General features: G+C 49.2%; 1 protein-coding gene across 2 annotated transcripts in view; it reads left to right on the top strand.

Annotated features, from left to right (window-relative positions):
- Positions 1-1,887: 1,887 nt before the first annotated feature.
- Positions 1,888-21,457, top strand: part of TMC7 (transmembrane channel like 7) — a 43,714-nt gene continuing 24,144 nt past the window's right edge. The window contains exons 1-3 of one of the 2 annotated variants that reach the window (XM_037507536.2): positions 1,888-1,950; positions 17,756-17,996; positions 19,626-19,774. In XM_037507536.2, coding sequence (XP_037363433.1) covers positions 19,645-19,774 — 130 coding nt within the window. In that variant the 5' untranslated portion in view covers positions 1,888-1,950; positions 17,756-17,996; positions 19,626-19,644. Of the gene's footprint in view, positions 1,951-6,766; positions 6,802-17,755; positions 17,997-19,625; positions 19,775-21,457 lie in introns of those variants that run through there. The other variant, XM_037507537.2, reaches the window with a different exon arrangement.

A 21,457-nucleotide genomic window follows, 5' to 3' on the forward strand; every position in this document is an offset into this window, starting at 1 on the left:
AGGACTTTCAAATGCATGATATGGTATTATTCTCTGTAGTCACTGCCGTAAGTGGCATCCCGGGACTTGGTTTCTATCTGGATATTTACCCTTTTTCACTCCCTCTGCCTTGCCTTTTAGTGTTTCCCTGGTTTATGTTTTGCATTAATATCTGTCTCTGGATTTTCTTTTGCATAAGTGTAATCTCGGCATCCAGATTCCACTTTTCTCCCCAGGTACTCTGCCAGGCCCTTCAGGTGATTGAGCTCAACATAGAATGGAGGGACCTCGAACTAGAACCCCGTTTTACATCCATCTCAGGCTCAGCGTCTCTGTTATTACCTTATATCAGTCTAGGGCATTTCACACAGTGGATGAGCCAATAGCAACATACCATAATAACATAAAGTCCAAACTTGATTCAGATTTGCTGATCTGTTACTATTTTGGGTGCCATAACCCCGTCTCAGCTACCACCTTACCCTTAGCAGTCACATCTCATTAGGCTCCTCTGGTCAGTTTCTCAGGTTGTTTCCTCTGTGGTGACCTTGAAAGGTCAGAGTAGTACCAACCAGGTGTTGCTGTAGAGTGTTCCTTGATGGGGTGTGTGTGATGTTTTCTTATGATTGGGCAGGGGCTTTGGGTTTTGGAGAGAAAGACTCCACAGGTAAAGTGTCCTCTCATCACAGGTATCCAGGGGGCACACTATCAAATCGACGTCTCCCCATGGAAGTTGGCTTTGACCATCTGTCTGAGAAAGTGCCAGGTTTTAGCAAGGTAAAGTCACTGTCCTCCCCTTCCAGGATGTCCTTGGGAAGGAAGTCACTGCTGCAGCCCTTACCTGAAGAGAGAGGGGTCAGGCTCCGCCTCCTCCAAGGACAGGTAGAAATGCCTGGGAGTTCTTCTGCACAGATTTATCCACTCTCCCCCATTTATTTATCTCATTTGGCAAAACCATATATACAATTATCTCCATATACATTTGAATATGTTATATAAAATAATTATAAATACATTAATGTAACTATTTAGCATGCGTTTATATTTGGCAGTTATTTCAATTGCAAGTTTTAAGTTGCTCGTGCTCAGGTAGGTAGGAATGAACACAGGTGAACCGTGGGGACGGCGCCACCTGTAAGGAAACAGCGCGCAGGAAAATTCTCCCTGGTGCTTCTGCCACCCAGCTTCCCACCCGCGAGCTGTCTCAGGGATTTACCTGTCTAGTGTCTATGTATCCATGTACCTGTGGTGACCTTGATGCGTCTACTTATCTATCTATGTATCCATCTATGCGTCTACTTATCTATGTATCTATCTCCACACCCACGCATACATATTTCCTCTTGGTATCCACATGGTAACCTACTAGATACGCTTGTTTGATGTCTTGCTTATTTTTATTGTACTGTTTTAAATTAATAAGACTTGGGGAGATCGCCCCTTATCTCGGGGGCGGGCTGGAGCCTTCGCGGGTCTCCAGGTCTCCAGCGCGCTCCCACCCCGGCCCACCCTCCCCCATCCAGCCCCCCCCCCCCCCCCCCACCCAGCCCCCCCCCCCCAGCCCCCCCAGCCCCCTCCCCCACCCACCCCTCCCCCACCCAGCCCCCTCCCCCCCAGCCCCCCTCCCCCACCAGCCCCCCCACCCACCTCCCCCCCAGCCCCCCCCCCACCCAGCCCCTCTCCCCCACCCAGCCCCACGCGTGGGCCCAAATGCGCTGATGGGCGTGGCCTCCCGTAGCCCCGCCCCCCTCTGTGACGTCGGCGGGAGCCTGGAATCCCGGCAGGCCGGGGGGGGCGGGGCCGGGGGCGGGGCTGGGGGCGGGCCCGGGGCGGGGTGGGCGGGGGCTGCGGGGCGCGGCGGCCGAGCGGGTCCCCCGCGGCTCTCGCGGGCGCGGGGCGCAGCCATGAGCGAGGGCAGCGGCAGCGCGCTCCCGCCCGGCGGGCCGGGCAGGCAGCCCCTCCTCCACCAAGGTAAGGCGCGGCCGCGGGTCGGGGCGCGGGGGGCGTCCCGGGGCTCCCCCGCCGGGAATGGGGCGCCGGGCTGGGCACCGCGGGCTCTCGCGTCCCGCTCGCCGGTCAGGGCCCGCGACCCCCGAGGAGACTGGAGGGAGCCGCGGCGAGGGGGCTGCCTTCCCGAGGGACCCCGGCCACCCCTTACCTGTTCAGTGACAAGCTGGAGAGACCCTCGCGGGCCCCCCCTGCCAGCCCGGGGTGCCCGCCCCCCAGACTTCTCCGGCTTTACAGGGTGACGAATTTGGAACCGATTCTGCCTTAGCGGTTTATTGCTGTGTGAGCTTTGCTGGGTGACTTGCCTTCTCTGAGCCTTAGCTTTCTTTCAGCACTAAAATAGGAATGGGGGGGGGCCTCCCTGGTGGCGCAGGGGTTAAGTCTCAGCTCTGTCAGGCTATCACCAGCCTCTGCAGCCTGAGTTCAGGCCCCAGCCAGGGAGCTACCCGCATGGCACGGCAGACCTCTCCTGTCTCCCCCGCTGCTCCCCTCAGCAGTGGATTTCAGTGGATCCACCTGTTCTGCTCCCCACTCTGTCTCTGGTGAATCCTCTCACCCCCTGCATCTCTGGCCTGTACCCCAGCTCTTGTATGCATAAATAAAAAAAATAAAATAAATCTTAAAAAAAAATGGGAATAGGACATTAGGGGCATTCATTGAGACAAATGAAGTGCCTAACACAGTGCCTGAACTTAGAAAGGCACAGTAAATAGTAGCCAGTAAAGTATTATATTCCTTTTTTCTTGAAAAAGAAACCCACACAAATAGACCCCCAAAAATATCCCTTCAGAACAACCAATATACACTTAAAGAAGCTAACGTTAGTTGTTGAGCGTATCCCCATTAATATTGTATGCCCTTTCTTTTATAGACCCTGCTGTGAGTTTTATCTGCAGCATTTTCTTTATTTCAGTTTGAGAATAGAGGTTTTGTTTGAAGGATCTGAATAAAACATGAGTGAGATTTGGGCACTGGGCCCTTCCTGTTGGATAGTTCTTACCATCTAGAATTAGAAGGGGAAATGGAGCAGAGACCCAAACCCCTGGAACTTGCTCAGTAACCAGAAAACGGAAGCCAGTGCAGGACTGATGCTAACTCTTTGCTAGATTGGTTATTAGCCCCGCTGAGGGTGTCTGGGTGTCAGCCTTTCAATAAAGACCGTCCAAATATTTTTCTGCTTGGTTTTTCTTTGAGCACAGTCTGTCACATTTACGATGCCAACCCAGGTTTCCCAGAGCGAGGGAGTGAGGGCATCTTTCTTGGATCTGCAGAGGACTATCTAAGCATCTCTTTCTGAGCATTCTAACTGGCCCTTTCAAATGTCTCCCTGTCTCATGTTTTATGACCTTGTGCCTACTGGCGCAAGTGGGAGGCTAAGAAGGGCCTGTGCTGGGAACTTTGTAGACTTTGTGAACCGTGTCCTGCTGTGTGACCTCAAGGGAGGACAGTAGGAGGAGAGAGTGGGGGCCGTGGGGTCTGGTTTCAGGAGTGGGAAGTGTGCACCCTTCTACATGGCAGCGGGTCACGTCACCCCTCTTCCAAAGCACAGACCACATGGGCCACTGTGTCCCCAGGACCCAGGTATGGAGTAGGCTGCATTACTCAGCTTTGTGTAATTCACTCTGTGACATGCGCACAATGATGCAGGACTGTAAAACTTTACAGGGACTTCCACTGCTCTGAGAATAAACTCCAGGCTTTTCCATGGCAGCCAGTGAGTGTGGCGATGAGACCCCAACTCACCTCCCCAGACGGTTAACACCTGCCGCTGTCCTTTAACCTGTCCTGTGCCTGCCATTGGGCTGCTTCCCCTTCCTCCCATGCATCAAGGTCATTTCTGCCTCAGGACCCTTGTATCTGCTGTTCTCTTTACCTGGACTACATTTCTGTTTGATCTTCACACAACAGCCTCTTCTTTCTTCCTATCGGGTCTTTGCTCGAATATCACCTCTGTATCCTCCGGGGCCATCTTGTGTGGAGACTTGCCCTCCCTTTACTCCCCTGCCTTGTTAGCTTGCTTAGCCCTTTGGAGTACTTACCACATCTGAGGTCATCTGGTTTGATTATTTTCTGTTTATTAGCTGTCCCTCCTTCTAGAACACTGATGCCCTAAAAAACAGGGGCTTTGTATTGTTCCCCTAGGACAGTGTCTGGCACATTGTTGATACTAAATATGTGTTGAATGAATGAATGAATGAATGAGTGAATTATGGGATGTACTTGCAGCCACACTGGCTGCTGTCATATAGTGGGTGGTTGTGAATCTGCTTCTGTGGACCCCTCCAATCTGGATATTTCATATTAATGGGGTGTCATATATGTGACAATTTGTATCTGGCTTCTTTCACTTAGCATACATGTTTCCCAGACTCATCCATGTTGTAGTACTTCATTACTTTTATTTATTTTTATTTATTTTTTAAGTTCTCTCAATATATTTTACATCATTATTCATTTTTGTACAGTTTGATTTCTCCTCTCAGGTGTAGCCCCCATAAAATTCTCACCACCCAGTCACCCCTGAACAGTCACCATTGGTCTCTTGTGCTCATCACACCCCTGTTTTAATCCCTCTTCTTTCCTCTCTCCCACCCCTGCTGAATGTCTCCGATTTATAGTTGCCTGCTAGTTTTGTCTTTTTTTCCCCCTTGATCCCTTATTTGGTTCCCCTGTAGTCCTCCTATAAGTGAAACCATCTGATGTTTTTCTTTTTTCCTTCTGAGTTCACTGAGCATAATCCTCTCCGTAATCCATGGTGCTGCAAATGGCATGAGTTTATCTTTTTTGATTGCTGAATAGTATTCCATAGTGGATCTAGTCCACATTAAAAAAAAAAAAGATTTATTTGTGCATACAAGAAGTGGGGTACAGGCCAGAGGTGTGGGGGTGACAGGAGTCACCAAAGAGTAGAGAGCAGAATAGGCAGATTGACTGAAATAAACTGCTGAGGGAAGCTGTGGGTGAGACAGGAGGGGTCTAATGCACCATTTAGGTTAACTCCCTGGCCGGGGATCGAACTCATGGTGCCGATAGCTTGATAGTGCTGAGATTTAACCCCTTGTGCCACTAGGGAGGCCCCACATCTTTTTGATCTAGTCATCTGTTTTGGGGCACCTAGGTTGTTTCCAACCTCATTACTTTCCTGTGACTGAATAAATACTCCATTGTATGGATTGTTAAAAACAAAACTTGACTGAGTATGTTTGGAGATCTCATTGGCTTTGCCAAGCAACTCAGGAATCTGGCAGCCCCGCATATAGCGAGGAGAGGGTGCTCCAAGGAGTTGTACAGAATAGCAGGTTTTTATCATTAGACTAGTAGGTGGTTAGCAAAGGAAAGATTACTTCGGGCAGTACCTTCCTTTGGAAAGGAAGACAGGGAATTCTTAATGCAATTACCTCATTAGTGCTGCCCCGAAATTCCAAATTGTTTGGTTGAAAATTCCACCCCTGGGAGATGCTGAAACCAAACCCAGGTATTAAGGTTTAGTGGGACTTGGCATAAATGACTCCGTTTTGACTTGCTTCTTTTTTTAACAGGCTGTACCCCCGCTTTAGAGTCACTCATCTGTTGAGGGATATTTAGGTTGTTTCCACCTTTTTCGCTGTTAGAAAAAGTGCTGCTGTGAATGTCTGTGCAGAAGTTTTTGTTTGAACATCTGTCTTCCGTTTTTTAGGGTGTATATCTAGGAATAGATTTGCCTGTAATTCTTATGTTTAACTTTTCGAGTCATGGCCAAACTAGGGGACGTTTGAGCCTTTGTTGGGGAGTGACTGTGACCATGACCCCACCATTCATTAGGGGAACTGAAATGACTCAGCCAAGATCTCTGGGTCACTATTAGGTGGTGGCCGGCAGGATCGAAACCCTGTAAAGGTCCTGGGGCCACTGTCTTCCCTCCTCCTCAGGGAGGAGGCAGAACCTGGAGAGCCTGTAGTTGACTGACCCTACCTGCTAGGGTCAGGACTTGGAAAACCTGGAATGGAAAAGGAGTGGAACCACACAGCCTGGCTCACTCCTCCTGCAGGGGGGCTAGAACCTGTTTTTGTTTGCTTTTTAAGGTAAAGCAGTGGTAGTTCTTATAGAACCTCCTTGGTCCAGGTGTGAATCCCAACTTGGCTGTTTAATCTTGAGCAAGTCCAGTTAGTTCCCTCACTGACCCTCAGGTTGCTTACCTGTGAAATGGGAATAATCCTGTCCAATAGGGTCACAGTGGATTTAAAGAGATTAGCCTGTCAGACTTAGCACCAGCCCCTCGAAGGCACTGAGGACTCCAGTGGTAGCTGTGACCATCATTGTCGATATCACCATCATCTGCGCCTTTTCCAGCCCTGTTGTTATGATGATTCCGTGTGCTATAGGCCTATTCTTTCTGGGGGTAGTCTATTAGCTATTTTGTGTTTATATACATGAACAATTACGCCTTGGGCTATTTCAGTCTAACAGATTATGTGAAACTCAAGTAGTAATTCAACCTACAGTGTTAATTTCCTCCCTGTCGGTGAAGCCCTTTTACCTTTTACCACTTATTACCTTTAATGGTGCCCCAGGCCTGGCCACTTACTACCTCTAAGGGTGCCTCAGGCTGGAATGACAGAGGTACACTGGCTGGAGATCCCAGCTGCTCCCAGGCCCAGCATCCCTACTCTGGAAGGCCCAGCATCCCCAGCTCCCACCCCCACCCCTACTCTGGAAGAAGCTGAGCTCTGCCCAGCAACTCAGGCTGGATGAGGTCCTCCTGGCCTTTTTTGTTTTTGTTTTTTCAGGAAGTGAAGAATTTGGAAGGATAAAAGGAGGAAATGACTTTTCAGTGTTGTAAGCTTTTGTTGCAATCTGTTGCTTTTTAAAGTGCATTGTTTGGGTGTGGGGACCCCCCTCCCTTCTGCTAGTCTCCACCCTCCCCACCTCATCACTGGTGGAGAAGGAAGGGCATGAACTCAACTGACCAGGAGCCTTGACCTTGTACCAGGCGTGGGGTCTTGTGGAAAAAGAAGCTTGCTTTCACAGTGCTGCTTTTTCAACAGGGAAGACACATTAACTGGTAAAGAGGAAAAGAAGGTATTGCAGCTAATCGTAGTTGCTGAGAAGTTTATAGACCAGGGGTGAGATCCAGAGGGACTAAGCACTGAGGTCCAAGAACTCAAAGGAGCCTGCATTAACCGGAGCAAAGGGCAGAGGGCTGCAGAGCAGAGTACTGGAGGTGGGAATGACCTTGATGTATTTGAGGAGGCCCCCGTTGGAGCTGAGGGGAGGAAGAGATGGGACCGTAAGCTCTGGTAGGCCCGGGTCAGCAGTTGGAATTTGGACTCCGCATGTAACTGCCTTGAGTTTCTCATGGCAACTCAAGGGAGTAGCTGTTGTTTGTCCATTTTACCCCTTTGGAAACCAAGCCTCAGGGAAGTTGGCAGCTGCCAACATCAATGTCCTGTTTCAGCAGCTTGTCAAGCAACTTCCCAGTGCTGAGTCCATCATTGACTTCATTGGACGGTGTTTATTGAGCATCTGTTATGTGCCAGCCCTCTTAGGTGCCAGCCCTTTGGGCCAAGCCTCTGGCTGATCCTTTATGGGGTTACAGCCACATGTCATGGGCTAGGACTGGGTTCTAGTGGTCATGCCCAGACAATTTCTTTTTGCACTAGGCACCTTTGCACACACCTCTTTTTGCACACGCCACCCCATCGCCATCTTGGGGATGGTTGGTTTGGTTACATCTGAGGTCTTATTAGCCTCCTACTGGTTCCTGTAAGCAGACTTAGTTCAGAGGAACATGGTTACCAGGCCAGATGGACCTTCTCTTTACCCAGTGACACCCTCAAGGTTTAGATCTGAGCGCAACCTTGGTCAAACTTCTTATCTTCTCCAAACTTCCTAGATTGCAAAATGAGGGCAATACAGATGAAGGATCCCAGTATTAAAGTCCTTGTTAGGCTCCCAGGAGGTAAGTTTGTAAAGGGTGTGGCATCGTGGTGGCCTGGGAAAGCTCAATAAAGGCTGGTGATGATCGTGGCTTCCAGACACGTTGGTGTTCTTGCTCGGAAGGTTCCTGGCCGAGGATCATGCACACTCCTCCTGTGGGGCCGTGTGGTCCATGGAAGGAGACCACCCGCTGCAGATCTGAATCTCCATGTACATTAAGTTCATCAATAAGGAAGCAGCGATGTTCCAACAATTGTTGAGCCCCCTGTGCCAGGCACTTCTCTAAGCCAGGAGTCTGCAAGCCACAGTCCACTGGCCACCTCTTTTTATAAATAAAACTTTATTAGAACACAGTCATACCCGTTTCATTCGTGGCTCAGGGCTGCTCACCAGCTACAAGGGTGGAGCTGAGTGTGGTAGAGACCAGGCAGTAAAGAGTAAGTAATTACTGTCTGACTGTAGAAAAGGTTTACTAACCTCTTTGCTCAGCACTTTATATGTAAACGTCATCTCCTGACATTTGTGCAAGGAGGTCTGTGCAAGGTGGGAATGACTATCCCCGTTTTACAGGCAGGAGAACTGAGGCACAGAAGGGTCAGGAGACTAGCTGGGTCCCACATGGTGGCACAGAGGCTGGGGAATGAAGCCAGGCAGCAGCTGTGGGAGCTGTGTTCTTAGCTGGCTGTCCCTGCAAACGGAATTGCAGAAACTGCTCCCCAGCAGGCCACCTGTGCTTAACTGGCTTGAAAACCAGGGGACTGGAGTTCTGAGCCCCTGCTGAGTCACTGCTTCTGAAGGCTACTGACTCACCTAGTCTGAAAACTTTGCGCCCAGCCAGTCCCCACCCAGGAGCCTGCAAACTTGACTCATGGGTCCTCCCAGCCCTGGAGATCTGGCCGATGGAGAAGACTGCCAGGGCCCTGGCTTCTCCTGCCTTGGTCTGGGCTCCTATGATGAGGCCCCCATATGTTGTCCAGTGCAGTGGACACCTGCCACGAGTTGTTGTGGACACGCATGTTTAAATTCTGAATTAAACATTAAAAGAATTTTAATTTCTGAATTAAACATTAAAAGAATCCTGAAAGAATTAAAAATTCCTCCCTTCAGTCTCACCAGCCATGTTTCGGTTGCTCACCACTGCACGGTGCAGACGGCGTTCCTGTCCTTGCAGGACGAGCAGCCTGCGTGCGTGCCCTGGCAGGGGCGGCCGTGCCAGTCTGTGCTGCTTGAGGACAGAAATAGCCTCAGGGCTGACCCGAGAGGTGCTGTTGTCAGACCACATCATTCTTTGCTCAGACACTACACCTCTCTCCTCTCACTGACCCCCGTAGTTCCCACGTTACCCAAATAAAATCCATGACCTCACTCTGACCCACGGGCCTGTTTCTTCCCTGACCTCTGACCCCATCACTCTCTTCTCTGCTGACTCCTCCAGCCTACTGACTTCCTTCCTGTTTCTAGAACTGCCTGTGCCGAGTCCTTCCCCAAGGCCTTTGCAATCACACTTTCCTTGCCCTTGTATGCTGCCCTTCTCCTAGGTCGCCAGGTGGCTCTTTCCCTCCCTCAGGCTTTGCCCAAACCCACCCTCCCTCATTTTTCTCCACATTCTTATATTGTTTTCTTTTTTTTTTTTAAAGATTTATTTATTTATTTATACAAGCACTGGGTACAGTCAGAAGCACAGGAGGGTGAGAGAATTTACCAGAGCCAGAGCGGGGAGCAGAACAGGCAGACTGACGAAACATACTGCTGAGGGGAGCAGCGGAGAGGTCTGCGCGCCATGTGGGACCCTCGCCCAGTGGCCAGGGATCGAACTGGCGCTGCAGAGGCTGCGGGCAGTTTCGCAACCCAGTGCTCAACCGCTGCGCCACCGGGGAGGCCCTTATATTGTTCTTGTTCACTGTCTCCTCCAGCTGGAATGTAAGCGCTAGTGAGACAGGCGCTTGTGTGCTGTGTTCAAGGCTTTGTCCCCGTCCTAGGAAAGTGCTGGGCATGTTGTGGTTGGTTGCGGTGAGTGACGCGTGAGTGCGTGGAAGCTGGGGCGGCCTTTACAGGAGAAGAGAAGTGACGAGTGCTTGGCCTGGAGGATTCTGGGCACTAAATGCCCTGGACGGTGAGCTTCTGGCTTCACACACAGATGACTCTGTTGCCCCACCTCCGTTTACTGTCCATGTCAGTGCCCATTCGTCTGTGCTGGTGTCGAGCCATAGAATATGAGTGGAAAGAAGTCCAAAGAGTTTAGAAATCGAGGTCCATGTTGCATCTAGAAGATGGTAAACTGATGCTAGCAGACTGATTGATGCATATCAGCCCCTCCGTCATTTCCTGGGAAATGACAGAGCACATTTCTGACAGTGCGTGGGACCCAAGAGAGGAAGGACGCACACATGCTCAGCAGCTCAGCATTCTGCTTGGCCTGTTTTCTTCCCTTTCGGTGCCTCTGTGTGTGTGTGTGTATGTGTTTTAAAGATTTATTTATGCATAGAAGAACTAGGGTACAGGCCAGAGGTGTTGGGGGGGGGGCGGTGGGAGGATTCACCAGACAGTGGGGAGCAGAACAGGCAGATTGACTGAAATACACTGCTGAGGGGAGCGGCAGGGAGACAGGAGAGGTCTGCACCATGCCACACTGCCATGTGAGTAGCTCCCTGGCTGGGGATCTAACGCATGCATAAGTGGCTGAGACTTTAACCCCTGCGCCGCCAGGGAGGCCCTGATGCCTGTGTTTAGCTGGTGTTGCTAATAATCTTGCATTTGGGTAAGCTGGAGGGTGAGCCAGATCTGCTCATTCACGGTTCGTGCGTGCAGCAGGTTCTTACTGAACCTGCTGCCCTATAACAAGTGGCTCTGTGCTGGGACCCTGGGCTCACAGTGAAGGAGAGAGATGGGTCTTTGCCCTCATGGAGGTCACGGTCTAGTGGGAGAGGCTGAGGGTCAGAGACCGCTCACAGTAAGCAGTTGAGTAGGTCACTACCGACAGGGATGGGTGCAGCGTGGCCTGCACTATCGGGGCAGCGTGCAGGACTGCCGGTCTCATCTGTGTCAGAGTCCCATGCAGAGAAGGGTCCGTGCAAATGGCCAAACAGAACCAGTTCCCACAGCAGCTGGCTAGAGGCCTAGACTGGCTGACCTGGAAGGTCCCTTCTTAGCCAGAGTTTCCATGATTCTGTGAGTGGGAAGAAAAGCCCTGACGTGAACCAGCGCCAAATACGGCTGGGCTGGGTTCTGGGCAAGCACTCAGGAGGCTTGGGGAGTCTGGAGCCACCTTGGCCTGTGCCCATGTTCTTGGAGTGTTTCTGCCTGTTGGTGGGACTTGGTAGCCTGTGGAAAGAGCTGCCAAGGAAGTTGGCCATAGCCTGCTCTCCAGATGTGCTGCCTCTGCCTGCCCATCCCTTTATTCATCCTTCAGGCAGAGGGTCTTCCTGTACCTGAGCAAGACGTTGCGCTAAACTCAGAGACTTTGCCCTTAACCTAGAAAGATGCTGGATACCAGATACAACACTTATGACTCCTGTAATGGCTCAGTCCTGCCCCCTAAATAGTAATCTCATTGCTGAATTCTTACAGCATTCTAGGCATTCTGAGTTGGAAGCACCCTAATATCTGACATATGCTCCCCCCTCCAGTAGAGGTGGTCAGTGTGTTAGGGGGAAAAGGCTGCTTTGGGGATTCCACCCCCACCCCAGACCAAAGCCAAAGACACTGGGAACTCCAAATCCCATCCCCACCAAAGGGAAGGTGGCTGGGACCTGAGGGTGGGGTTAAACAGCCAGGTTGGTATAAAGCCAGACACGTGGGCTTTGGGGGGTCCCCATTTTGACTCCCCGCCAGCTCGCAGCGTCCGGCCAGCTCTGAGAGTGCCTTTGGGTTTCCAGGTCGGCGGATCGGGTAGGACGCGTTAAAGACTTTATTTCCCTATTTTCTCCCTGAGTTGTACATTTTCCTTAATTCCCTTTCCCTTGTAAATAAACCTTTTATGAACCTTTTGTGTGTGCCTGTAGTGGAGTATTCATAAGTCCCTTGTAAGCGCGCGGGTGAGGACCCACAGCCAGGCAACCCGTTCAATATCGGGGCTGCCCTATAACAAGTGGACAGCCCCACGCTGACCACAGGACTTAGGTAGCTGGGCTGATGGCACTTTGGCTGCTCCACCTCAGGTCATGTCTGACATTAACCATGTGAGATTCTTATTCTCTGCAGATGAGAAAGCCGAGCTCAGAAAGCACGCAGCCACGTTTCTTAGACTGTAGAGCTGGGGGTCCGCCTGGCTGTCCAAGCCTTGGGCAGCCGCTCCTGGGGGCCCCGGGTTCACTATGGAGGAGCCAGGGCAGCGAAGCAGATGAGAAAGCAGGTGATGTCAGCTTTGAAAGGTGTGTGGTCCCATGAGAAGCAGGAGGATGCGGATTGTAGCTAATAAAAGTAATGCTGAGGGATCATGCTCAGTGAAATAAGCCAAAAAGAAAAAGAAAAATACCGGATGGTCTCACTCATAGCAGGAATCTAGAAAACTTAAATAAGGGACCAGGAAAATGAATAACTATAAGAAAGTAAAAATCAAAATCAACAAAAACTATGAACCAGAGACACTTTTTGGGGGGTGGGGGGCGGGAGGGGAGGGATTGGGGTCAGAATGGGGGATTGCAATTGTATGGGGAATATAAAAATAAAATTTATTAATTAAAAAAAAATAAAAATTCAAAAAAAAAAAAAGTAATGCTGTCTGGCTTCAATGGTATGGTTACAATTTTACTTTCCATTTGAAGTTGGAGCAGCTGGGGATGACTGGAGAGGAAGTTCCTCTTCCCTGGCCTCCACTTTGAAAATAGGGTTTTCCTCCAGGGCCTGTGGTTCGGAGATGTGAACAGGACAGACTCTTCTGGTGGAGCCTGTGGAAGAACAAAGAGCTACTTCCTCTGTGAGGCCTTTTGGTATTTATGAAGTGCTCTCAGATCCATGGCCCACGGCTGACATGCCTCCCTTCCCAGCTCCGGCTCTTCCGGCCTGTGTGTGTGGATCAGGTTCTTCCCTTCTGAGCCGCAGAGTCTCTGTTTCTGTTCAGAGAGTAGGGCAGAGTCTTAAGAGTGGTGATGCATTTTGAGACTCGAATAGCCTGGTGCAAAGTAAGCGCTCAGTTAAATAGCAGCCACTCTTACTTGTCACTCCATCCCCATCACTGAGAGCCATGGTGTCGTGTCCTCTGAGACAGCCATTGTCTCGCCTGGGGGTGGCCTGGCTGGTGGGTGACAGGCCAGCCCAGGCTCCAGCTGCAGGGGGACTGTGACCCGCTGACCACAGTTGCTGAATATTCAGTGTGTCTGGCACTGCCCATAGCAAGACCTTTGTTCAGAGTTGATAACAGCTCTTTGTTGCTGTGCAGAGCGAGGGAGTGGCCTCCGGCCAAGATTTGGACGTTCTATCTTCAGGTCCTACCTTGCCACATCCCCATACTTGCTTTAAGAAGCCCCTGTTACTGATGGAAGTGTGTCATATCCTCCTGGGGGCCAGCGCCAGGAAATAAAAGGCTGAGTGAAACTCACAGACTGGCACATGGAGACTGGCGGGGCTCCAGGCGCGTGGCTGTGTGTCATCTGTGGGGCCACAGCTGTTCCCTTGTGTCTGAACATGCCCGCCAGGGAGGCAGATAGCCCTGTCCGACTCAGCACAGAGTGAGGTCAGGGGCTGCCCTCCTCCAGGCACCCCATCTTCCCTGTGTGGAAGCCCTTCTCTGTCCTCCTAGCGGGCAGTAGGTTTATGGCTCTGTGTGTGGCAACAGAGCCTAGCCTCTCCCTGTACCATCAGTGGCCTTTGGGGCTCATAAGTGACCCCTGTGGTGGAAAGTGGGGTTCTGTCTTGTTTTTTTTGTACTTGTAATTTTTTTTAAGATTCATTTTTATTTATTTATGCATACAAGAACTGGGGTGTAGGCCAGTTTTGGGAGCAGAGAGGATTCACCAAAGACAGAGTGGGGAGCGGAACAGGCAGATCTACTGAAATACACTGCTGAGGAGCAGCGGGAGAGACAGGCGAGGTCTGCTGCACCATGTGGGTAGCTCCCTGGCTGGGGCTCCAGCTCTTGCTGCAGTGGCTTGATAGCACTGAAACTTTAACCCCTGCACACCAGGGAGGCCCTGATAGTTGTAATTTTTTTTATTGTGATAACAGTGCAGTGGTTTACAGCACTGTGTATATTTCAGGAGTGCAGGTTCCCATCTCTTCAAACCTTTATCACACCACACCCACCATCAAAATACCAGTAATCCTCCACCTTTTGCTTCACCCACCCCCAGCTTCACTTCTGCAGTCAGATCCAAGGGTTGGTTTGGGTTTGATTTTGTTTGTTCCTTTGTTTTGTTCTTTTTTTAAAAAGATTTATTTATTTATGCATACAAGAGCTGGGGTACAGGCCAGAGATGTGGGGGGGGAGTGTGTGTTTGTGAGAGAGAGAGGATTCACCAGAGACAGAGTGGGGAACAGAGCAGGCAGATTGACTGAAATACACTGCTGAGGGGAGCAGCGGGTGAGACAGGAGAGGTCTGCTGCGCCGTGTGGGTTGCTCCCCGGCTGGCTGGGGATCAAACTCGTGCTGCAGAGGCTGTGGATTGCTTCATAGTGCAGTGCTTAACCCCTTGTGCCATAAGGAGGCCCTGTTTTGTTCTTTATATGCCACATGAGTGAAATCGTGATAGTTGTCTTTCTCCTTCTGACTTATTTCACTTAGCATCATCCCCTCTAGTTCCATCTGTGTTGTCACAGATGGCATGAGTTTATCTTTTTTGATCACTGAGTAATATTCCATTTTGCAGATACAGCACATCTTCTTGATCCACTCATCTATTTTGGGGCACTTAGGTTGTTTCCTTAGCTCGGCTGTTGGAAATAGTGCTGCAGTGAACAGAGAAGGGGGCGTGTATCCCTTCAAGTTGGAGTTTTATATTTGTTCTTCCGATAGATACCTATGAGTGGAATTTCTGGGTCATACTATTTTCCATAGAGGCTAAACCAGTTTACCTGCGCCCACACTTGTTTCTGGTCTTTGATGTGGGTCATTCTCACAGGTGTGAGCTGGTATCTCATTGTGGTTTTGATGTGGATTTCCCATCGCTGAGTGATGATGAGCAGTTTCTCATGTACCTGTTGGCCATCTGTATGACTTCTTTGGAGGCGTGTCTATTTGTATCTTCTGCCCATTTTTTGGCTGGGTGGTTTTGTTGAGTTGTTTGAATAATGGAGATCTACCTGGCAGCCTCGAAAGTGCGCCTTTAAAACGTGATCAGCCCACTGCCTGCTCAGCCCAGAGCCCCTGGCGGCTTCCCATCTGCCGTATGCGAGGGCGGTATCGCAGCCCACAGAGCCCCACCTGGCCTGGCACGCTCTGACTCTATTTTTCCATTCTCCATCCCACTTGCCAGTTGTCACTAACAAACTACCCAGATGTAGAGGTTTATGCCTTTTTATTGTTTCTGTGAATTCTGCGCATCAGGATGTCATCAGGAAGGAGGAGGCAGTTTGCTGCATGTCACATCTGCTGGGGCTGGAGCATCTGATGGCCTCTTCACACCCATGGTGGCGCTGGCTAGGGTGACCTGGAAGGCTGGGGACTGGCTGCAGTGGCTCCCTGGGGTGACATCGCTGAGACTTCTGGAGGCTTGGGGATGCCTTTTTCCATCAGCTCGTCCCCCAACATAGCTGGACTTTTTACATGGTAGCCCCAGGCTCCCAAGAGCATCAAAATGGAAGCTTCCAAGCCCTTTGGAGGTTTAGGTCTTCACTGTCAGACTCCAACTGGTAGATTGTCATTTCTGTTTTGACCTTTGGTTAAAGCAAGTCATAGATGTGACTGAGACTTGGGGAGGGGACCACAGAAGGGCTGATGTGGCTCATGAGAGTTCACCAAAAAAAGAGCCTACCATACCCCTGTCCTTCCACGTAGGCCCATGTATGCTTCATCAATCCATGTACCTCTGTGCCTCAGGGCCTTTGCACTTTCTGTTTCCCTTCCCCACAGTGCTCTTGCCCAAATATCCACGGGGCTTATTCCCTCCATTCTGTCTCAGATGCCATCAGACCTAACCCCACCTTATCACCTCACCCCACCAATCGCCTTATCCCATACTTTTTTAATACCTCCCAGCATAGAATTTATTGCCTGCTTATTGTCTGATTTCCCCCTGCCAGTGAGTAGGGTGTTTACCCTGTTCACTGTGGTATCTCTAGCTCCAGATTTGACACACGGTAGATCTATTTGTTGAATATTTGTGGTGAGAAAACAGAAGCTCAGAGAGGCTAAGTAACTTTTCCCAAAATGCACACAGCTGATATTTAACAGGAATCAGACCCAAGCAATTTTAACCTCTCCCACAACAAAAATCAGATCATGCGTAGAACCCAACTTGGGGGTATCCTGCATCTTCAATAGAAAGCCCAGACTACTTAGGGTACACAAGGCACAGCTAAGCTTGCTTGGCCTCCAGCTGTGACCTGATGTTATAGAAAAAACATGAGTGTTTGAGTCAGGAAGATGTGCTTCTGTTTCCAGAGTCCCCACATGCAGACTCTCCAAACATGGGCAAAATCAGGAATGCTGTCCGTCCGTCCGTCCGCCCGTCCGTCCATTCATCCATCCATCCACCCATCCATCCATCCACCCATCCATCCATCCATCCATCCATCCAGTAACCATTTATTGGACTTTTGCGTTAAGCCAGGGTCCTGGGGTGCAATGGTGAGGAAGTCAGCCCAGCCTCTGGGGGAGACAGACATACTTACAAAGTCACCCAAATAACTATGTATTTATCAAATTGTGGTAAATCCTCCAAAGGACTTACCGTATTTGGGAAAATGTGGAACATGACACCTAATAATAGTGACATTCGAGGAAGGAAGGAAGTGACATTCGAGTAGGAGCTTATAGGATCAAGGCAGAGGGCGGAACAGTGCATGCAAAAGCTCCAAGGAAGAGGGAACACCTACCCATTTTAGCATCTGAAAGATCCTAAAAATGTGTGGTGGGAGCACACAGAGCTGTGGACCTGCAGACAAGAGCAGAAGTCAAATTGGGCAGGGTGTTGTGGGTCTGGCAAGGGGGTGGCACACCCACTGGTGACTTTATTTTCTCATAAAATGGGGAAAACAATAGTACCTTCCTCTGCCTGTGGTCAGCTGCCTGTAGACTGGTCTGGGTGGTCTCAGCTGGGGCGCATGGTCTCATTCCCCGGATAGCTCGGGCTTATTCATGGGGCTGCGGCTGGGATCCAGAGAGCAGCAGAAGCTAGTGAAGTGTAATGCAAGCACAGCCTCACTTCTGCTGCAGATCACAGGGCCAGCCCAAATCCCATGAGGGCTGTGAAGCTCTAACATAGTGTTTGGTGCATAGGGAATGCTCTAGAAACGTAATTATCAACTGTTACTGTTATTATCGCTATGTACCTGCATGGCACTTGATGCTTCTCACAGTTTTATCCTGTACGTCGTCATCTGCTGCACTGTGAGGATAGTTGGGGCATGTAGTCCTCACCCCATTTGACAGATGAAGAGCAGAGTTCAGATTCCTGCCCAAGGTCACACATTGAGTTAGTGGCTGCAGCCAAACACTAGAACTCAGCTGGCAGGTAACTGAATGCTTACTTGCTAAGACATTTGCCGAAAGTGAATCTACTTGCAGATGATGTCAGTGTCCCAAGCACCATCCTGGTAAATAAAATAATAAGATACAAATGCTTTTGGCAGTGGCCCGGGCTCGTGAGGGTCAGCAAGGTTTAGTTCTGTTCTCTGTGACCCAGGTCTCCTGTGCAAGTCTTGTTTTGCAGCTCCCAAGCCCGCTGGGGTGAATGACGGTCTTCTCTTTTCTATGCAGAGAGCCTTTCTTTGGACTCCAGTTGCTTTTCTCCTCCACCTGTGAATTTCCTTCAAGAATTGCCAAGCTACCGGTCTATTGCACGGAAGAGGAACATCCTTACCCGAGACAGGCAAAGTGGCACTTTGCTGAAGCCAACAGACTCTTATACCTCCCAGCTGGAGGGAGGAATCTCTGAAAACTTTGATAACCAATCCATTCGAAAGTATGCATTGAACATTTCTGAGAAGCGGAGATTAAGGTATGTTCCATAGCCATCTGGAAGCCTGTAATAGATGCTTTGGGCAAAGGTGCTGTTTTATGCATGGACTGCATTTTCTGAATAGCTCACATAATTAAAACTATATTAATTAGCTTACTAAGCCAAGCTGTTGTGGCAAAGATACCCAAACATGTAATCGCTCAACCCATTAGAAGTTTATTTCATGTAAAAACTCCTGGGTTCAGGTCAAGGCGGGGTATTGCTGTCCTCAGGGGCCCAGTCTCCTTCCATCTCGTGGTTCTGCAGCACCCCCAAAGCCCTCAGTGTTGTGTGCCTCCAGCCAGCAGGAAGAGAAAGAGCATGGAGTGAGTGCACCAGTTAACTGTTCTACATAATAAATCACCCACAATTTTGTAGCTTCAAACAGTTTCACAAGTCTGCAGGTCCGATGGGCTATTCTAATTCCAGTTGGGTTCATTATGCGTGACCAGCTGTGGTCTGGCAGATGGAACTGTTCGTGGAGGCTGAGCATCAGCTGGCTGTTGACCAGTGTGGGATGGATCTTCCATCAGCAAAGTAGCCTAGCCTTGTCTGCATGGTGGCAGCAGGGTGCAGGGGAGGAGCAGCAACCTGTAGGCTTTTTGACACTGGGGTAGAGCTGGCACAGCAGCACTTCCGCTGCAGTCTATAGTCTGTGCCGATCACCTGGCCAGCCCCAACTCGATGGATGGGAAAAGAGATTGCTTGTCTGAAAGGGAAGAGCCATAGAGTCACATTGAAACACAGCGCACACGTGTTTACTGGGGGACAAGGGTGAGTATGAGCTGGGTCCGGAGATGACACGTCTCACTTCTACTTACGTTTCTGCTGGAGAGAACTTATAGTCACGGGGCCATACCTGTCCCTCAGGGAGGCCGGGTACTGTCTAGAGCTGGTGCCAGAGAGGGGGAGAATGGATTTTGGGGCTAGCTGGCCATCTTCTCTATCCTTGCAGAATTCAAAACATGATTTTCCTGTTGGCCTGATATAATGACAGAGGTGAATGTCTCTGTTTAGCTGTTTGGGCTTCCCAGGGGAAGTGGCTTAAACCCAGCCGATGCCTTGCAGCTTGAAAACATACAAACCTGAGTGATTTTCATTTTAAATTAGTGTGTATGGGGGAGCCTGGGGGGGAACTTGTGTTCTCAAACAGTGGCGTGACGGTGCTTTATTTTCTACTATTTCATATTCACAAAATTTGAATTCTTATGAAATACTATTGCTCCGTACTAAATGTTGCCACCCCCAAGAGGGAGCTCTATTTTCTTCCTTCAGGGGGTTTCCTAGCCCCTCATACAGTAACTGTTGTCATCGTTTCATAGATAAACAAATACAAAACCATGTGCTGCATACCTGAAGTGAATATAATGCTATATGTCAATTATATCGCAATTAAAAAAAGAAGCACATCCTTCAAATTGGAATTCCAAGTCCCTCTCTCCCAGGCCCTAGCTCCCAGCCCCCTGTCCCGCTTCAGTTCCACGCAAATCTCAGTTTCCTGTACCTGCCTGGGGACTTGTCATCTATCCCTTTTGACTTAGTGAACAACTGCACATTTTTCCTCCCTCCTAGACTATCAAACCCCCTCAAAATTCCTATGCTGTCTTTGTTTTTTTTTTTTTAATGCAGGGACATTCAGGAGACCCAAATGAAGTATTTATCGGAGTGGGACCAGTGGAAACGGTATAGCAGTAAGTCTTGGAAGAGGTTTGTTGAGAAGGCTCGAGAGATGGCCGCCCACCTGGAGCTGTGGCGGGAGGACATTCGCAGCATAGAAGGTACCCCACCCCTATGGCACAGGCTCCTCCAGGGAGTCTGCTTATGGGGGGTCGGGGGAGTGGAGTAGCTTTGCTTTCACTGACCTTTTGCTGAAATTTAGCAATTCTTATCACGATGAATGTGAGCAACAAACCAGAGTTAGGATGGTCTTTGGAGATCTCAAATACTTTCCTGTCCCTTTCAGAAGTGTAGTTAGGACAGCAGTTACACTCATCCCTATTTTGAAGTGATGCCAGTGATGCCAGTGATTAGGCTGCCACTCTGTCTTTCGCTTAATGTACTGCTGAAGATGCTCGTGTGTTACCGTATCACACATTTGTTTTTTAATACTGTGATTGCCATATGTCCAGTTGTTCTGAGAGGAGGTTCATTAGCTTTCCCAGACTGCCAAAATGTCCATGACCCTGAAAATAGTAGGAATGCCTACTTTCCATTAATGGTGACACTTGGGATTGGTGGTGGTAGTCAGCTGGAGCTGCCGTGATAGAATGTGATAGATCAGGTGGCTTCAACAACAAAAAGTAATTTCCTTATAGTTCTGGAACCTGGAAGTTCAAGATCAGGCTGCCTTCTGACCATGTTCTTAAATGATCTCTTTTTTTTTTTTTTTTTTTTAGATTTACAATGTTCCTTAATTTATGAAATGCTCCTTTTGTAAATAAAAATTTATAAATTTGGTAGTAATTTACCCTTAGTACAATATTAATATTCCTCAGAATTTCTGCTACATAGAACACATGCTGGGTAATATTGTAGTAGATAGTTTCTGGCTTCAAAAGCTGTGCCAAGAGCAGACCAGTGGGAGATGGAATTACTAGGAAGTGTGTGCGGTCAAACCAGCTTGATGCTGCAGAATATTCAGCGAGAACCCAGGGCTAAAACAGGTACATGAGTGTTGATTATCAGGTCTGCAGTGCTAGAGGAGGGCCAATGTGGGAGAGTCAGTAATGCAGAAGAAGCTAGAAGTATTGAAGAGAATAGACTTGTGAGAGAAACAGGAATAAGCCAATGTTCAGAATCAAGCTGCAGGAGAGCGAGGGAGGTCCTTTTGTATATTATAGGGTAGGGGTAAGGGGTGCAGGGAACCTTTAACTTTCCTAATAGATGCTCAAAGATTGAAGAAAACCATAGAAAATAGTGTCATGGCTCTATATCACCTCCAGTGTTCTACATTTTGAGTACACTTGGGGCTAGAGGAGCTGCTGAGCAATTTAGAAGTTCTCCAATGCTACACACACACACACACACACACACACACACATATACATGCCATATAGATACTATACACACTATATACCACAATATGGTATATATACAATATATGTTTGTGTATACATATATATATATATTAAATGATCTCTTCTTTGTGTACTTGGGGGGTGGGAGAGGAGCAGTGAGTGACAATCAAGGGAGCACTAGGGAACTCTGATGCCTTTTCTTAAAAGGTCACTAATCCCATCCTGTCCGTGTAATTCCAGTTGAAGTCTCAGCAGATTTTCTGTATGTGTATGTGCATGTGTGTGACAATTAATACGCTGATTCTAAAATTTATATAGAAATGAAAGGACTTATAGAATGATCTATATGTTGTAAGTGTGTAGTAATCAGACAATCTATTATTTGTGAAAAGATAGACAAAGAGAATTCAGAAACTGTGTCACACATTTACAGTCAATTACAAA

Source organism: Talpa occidentalis, unplaced genomic scaffold, assembly GCF_014898055.3.
Source record: "Talpa occidentalis isolate TD23 unplaced genomic scaffold, MPIMG_talOcc4v2.1 talOcc4.12, whole genome shotgun sequence".
Classification (NCBI taxonomy): Eukaryota; Metazoa; Chordata; class Mammalia; order Eulipotyphla; family Talpidae; genus Talpa; species Talpa occidentalis.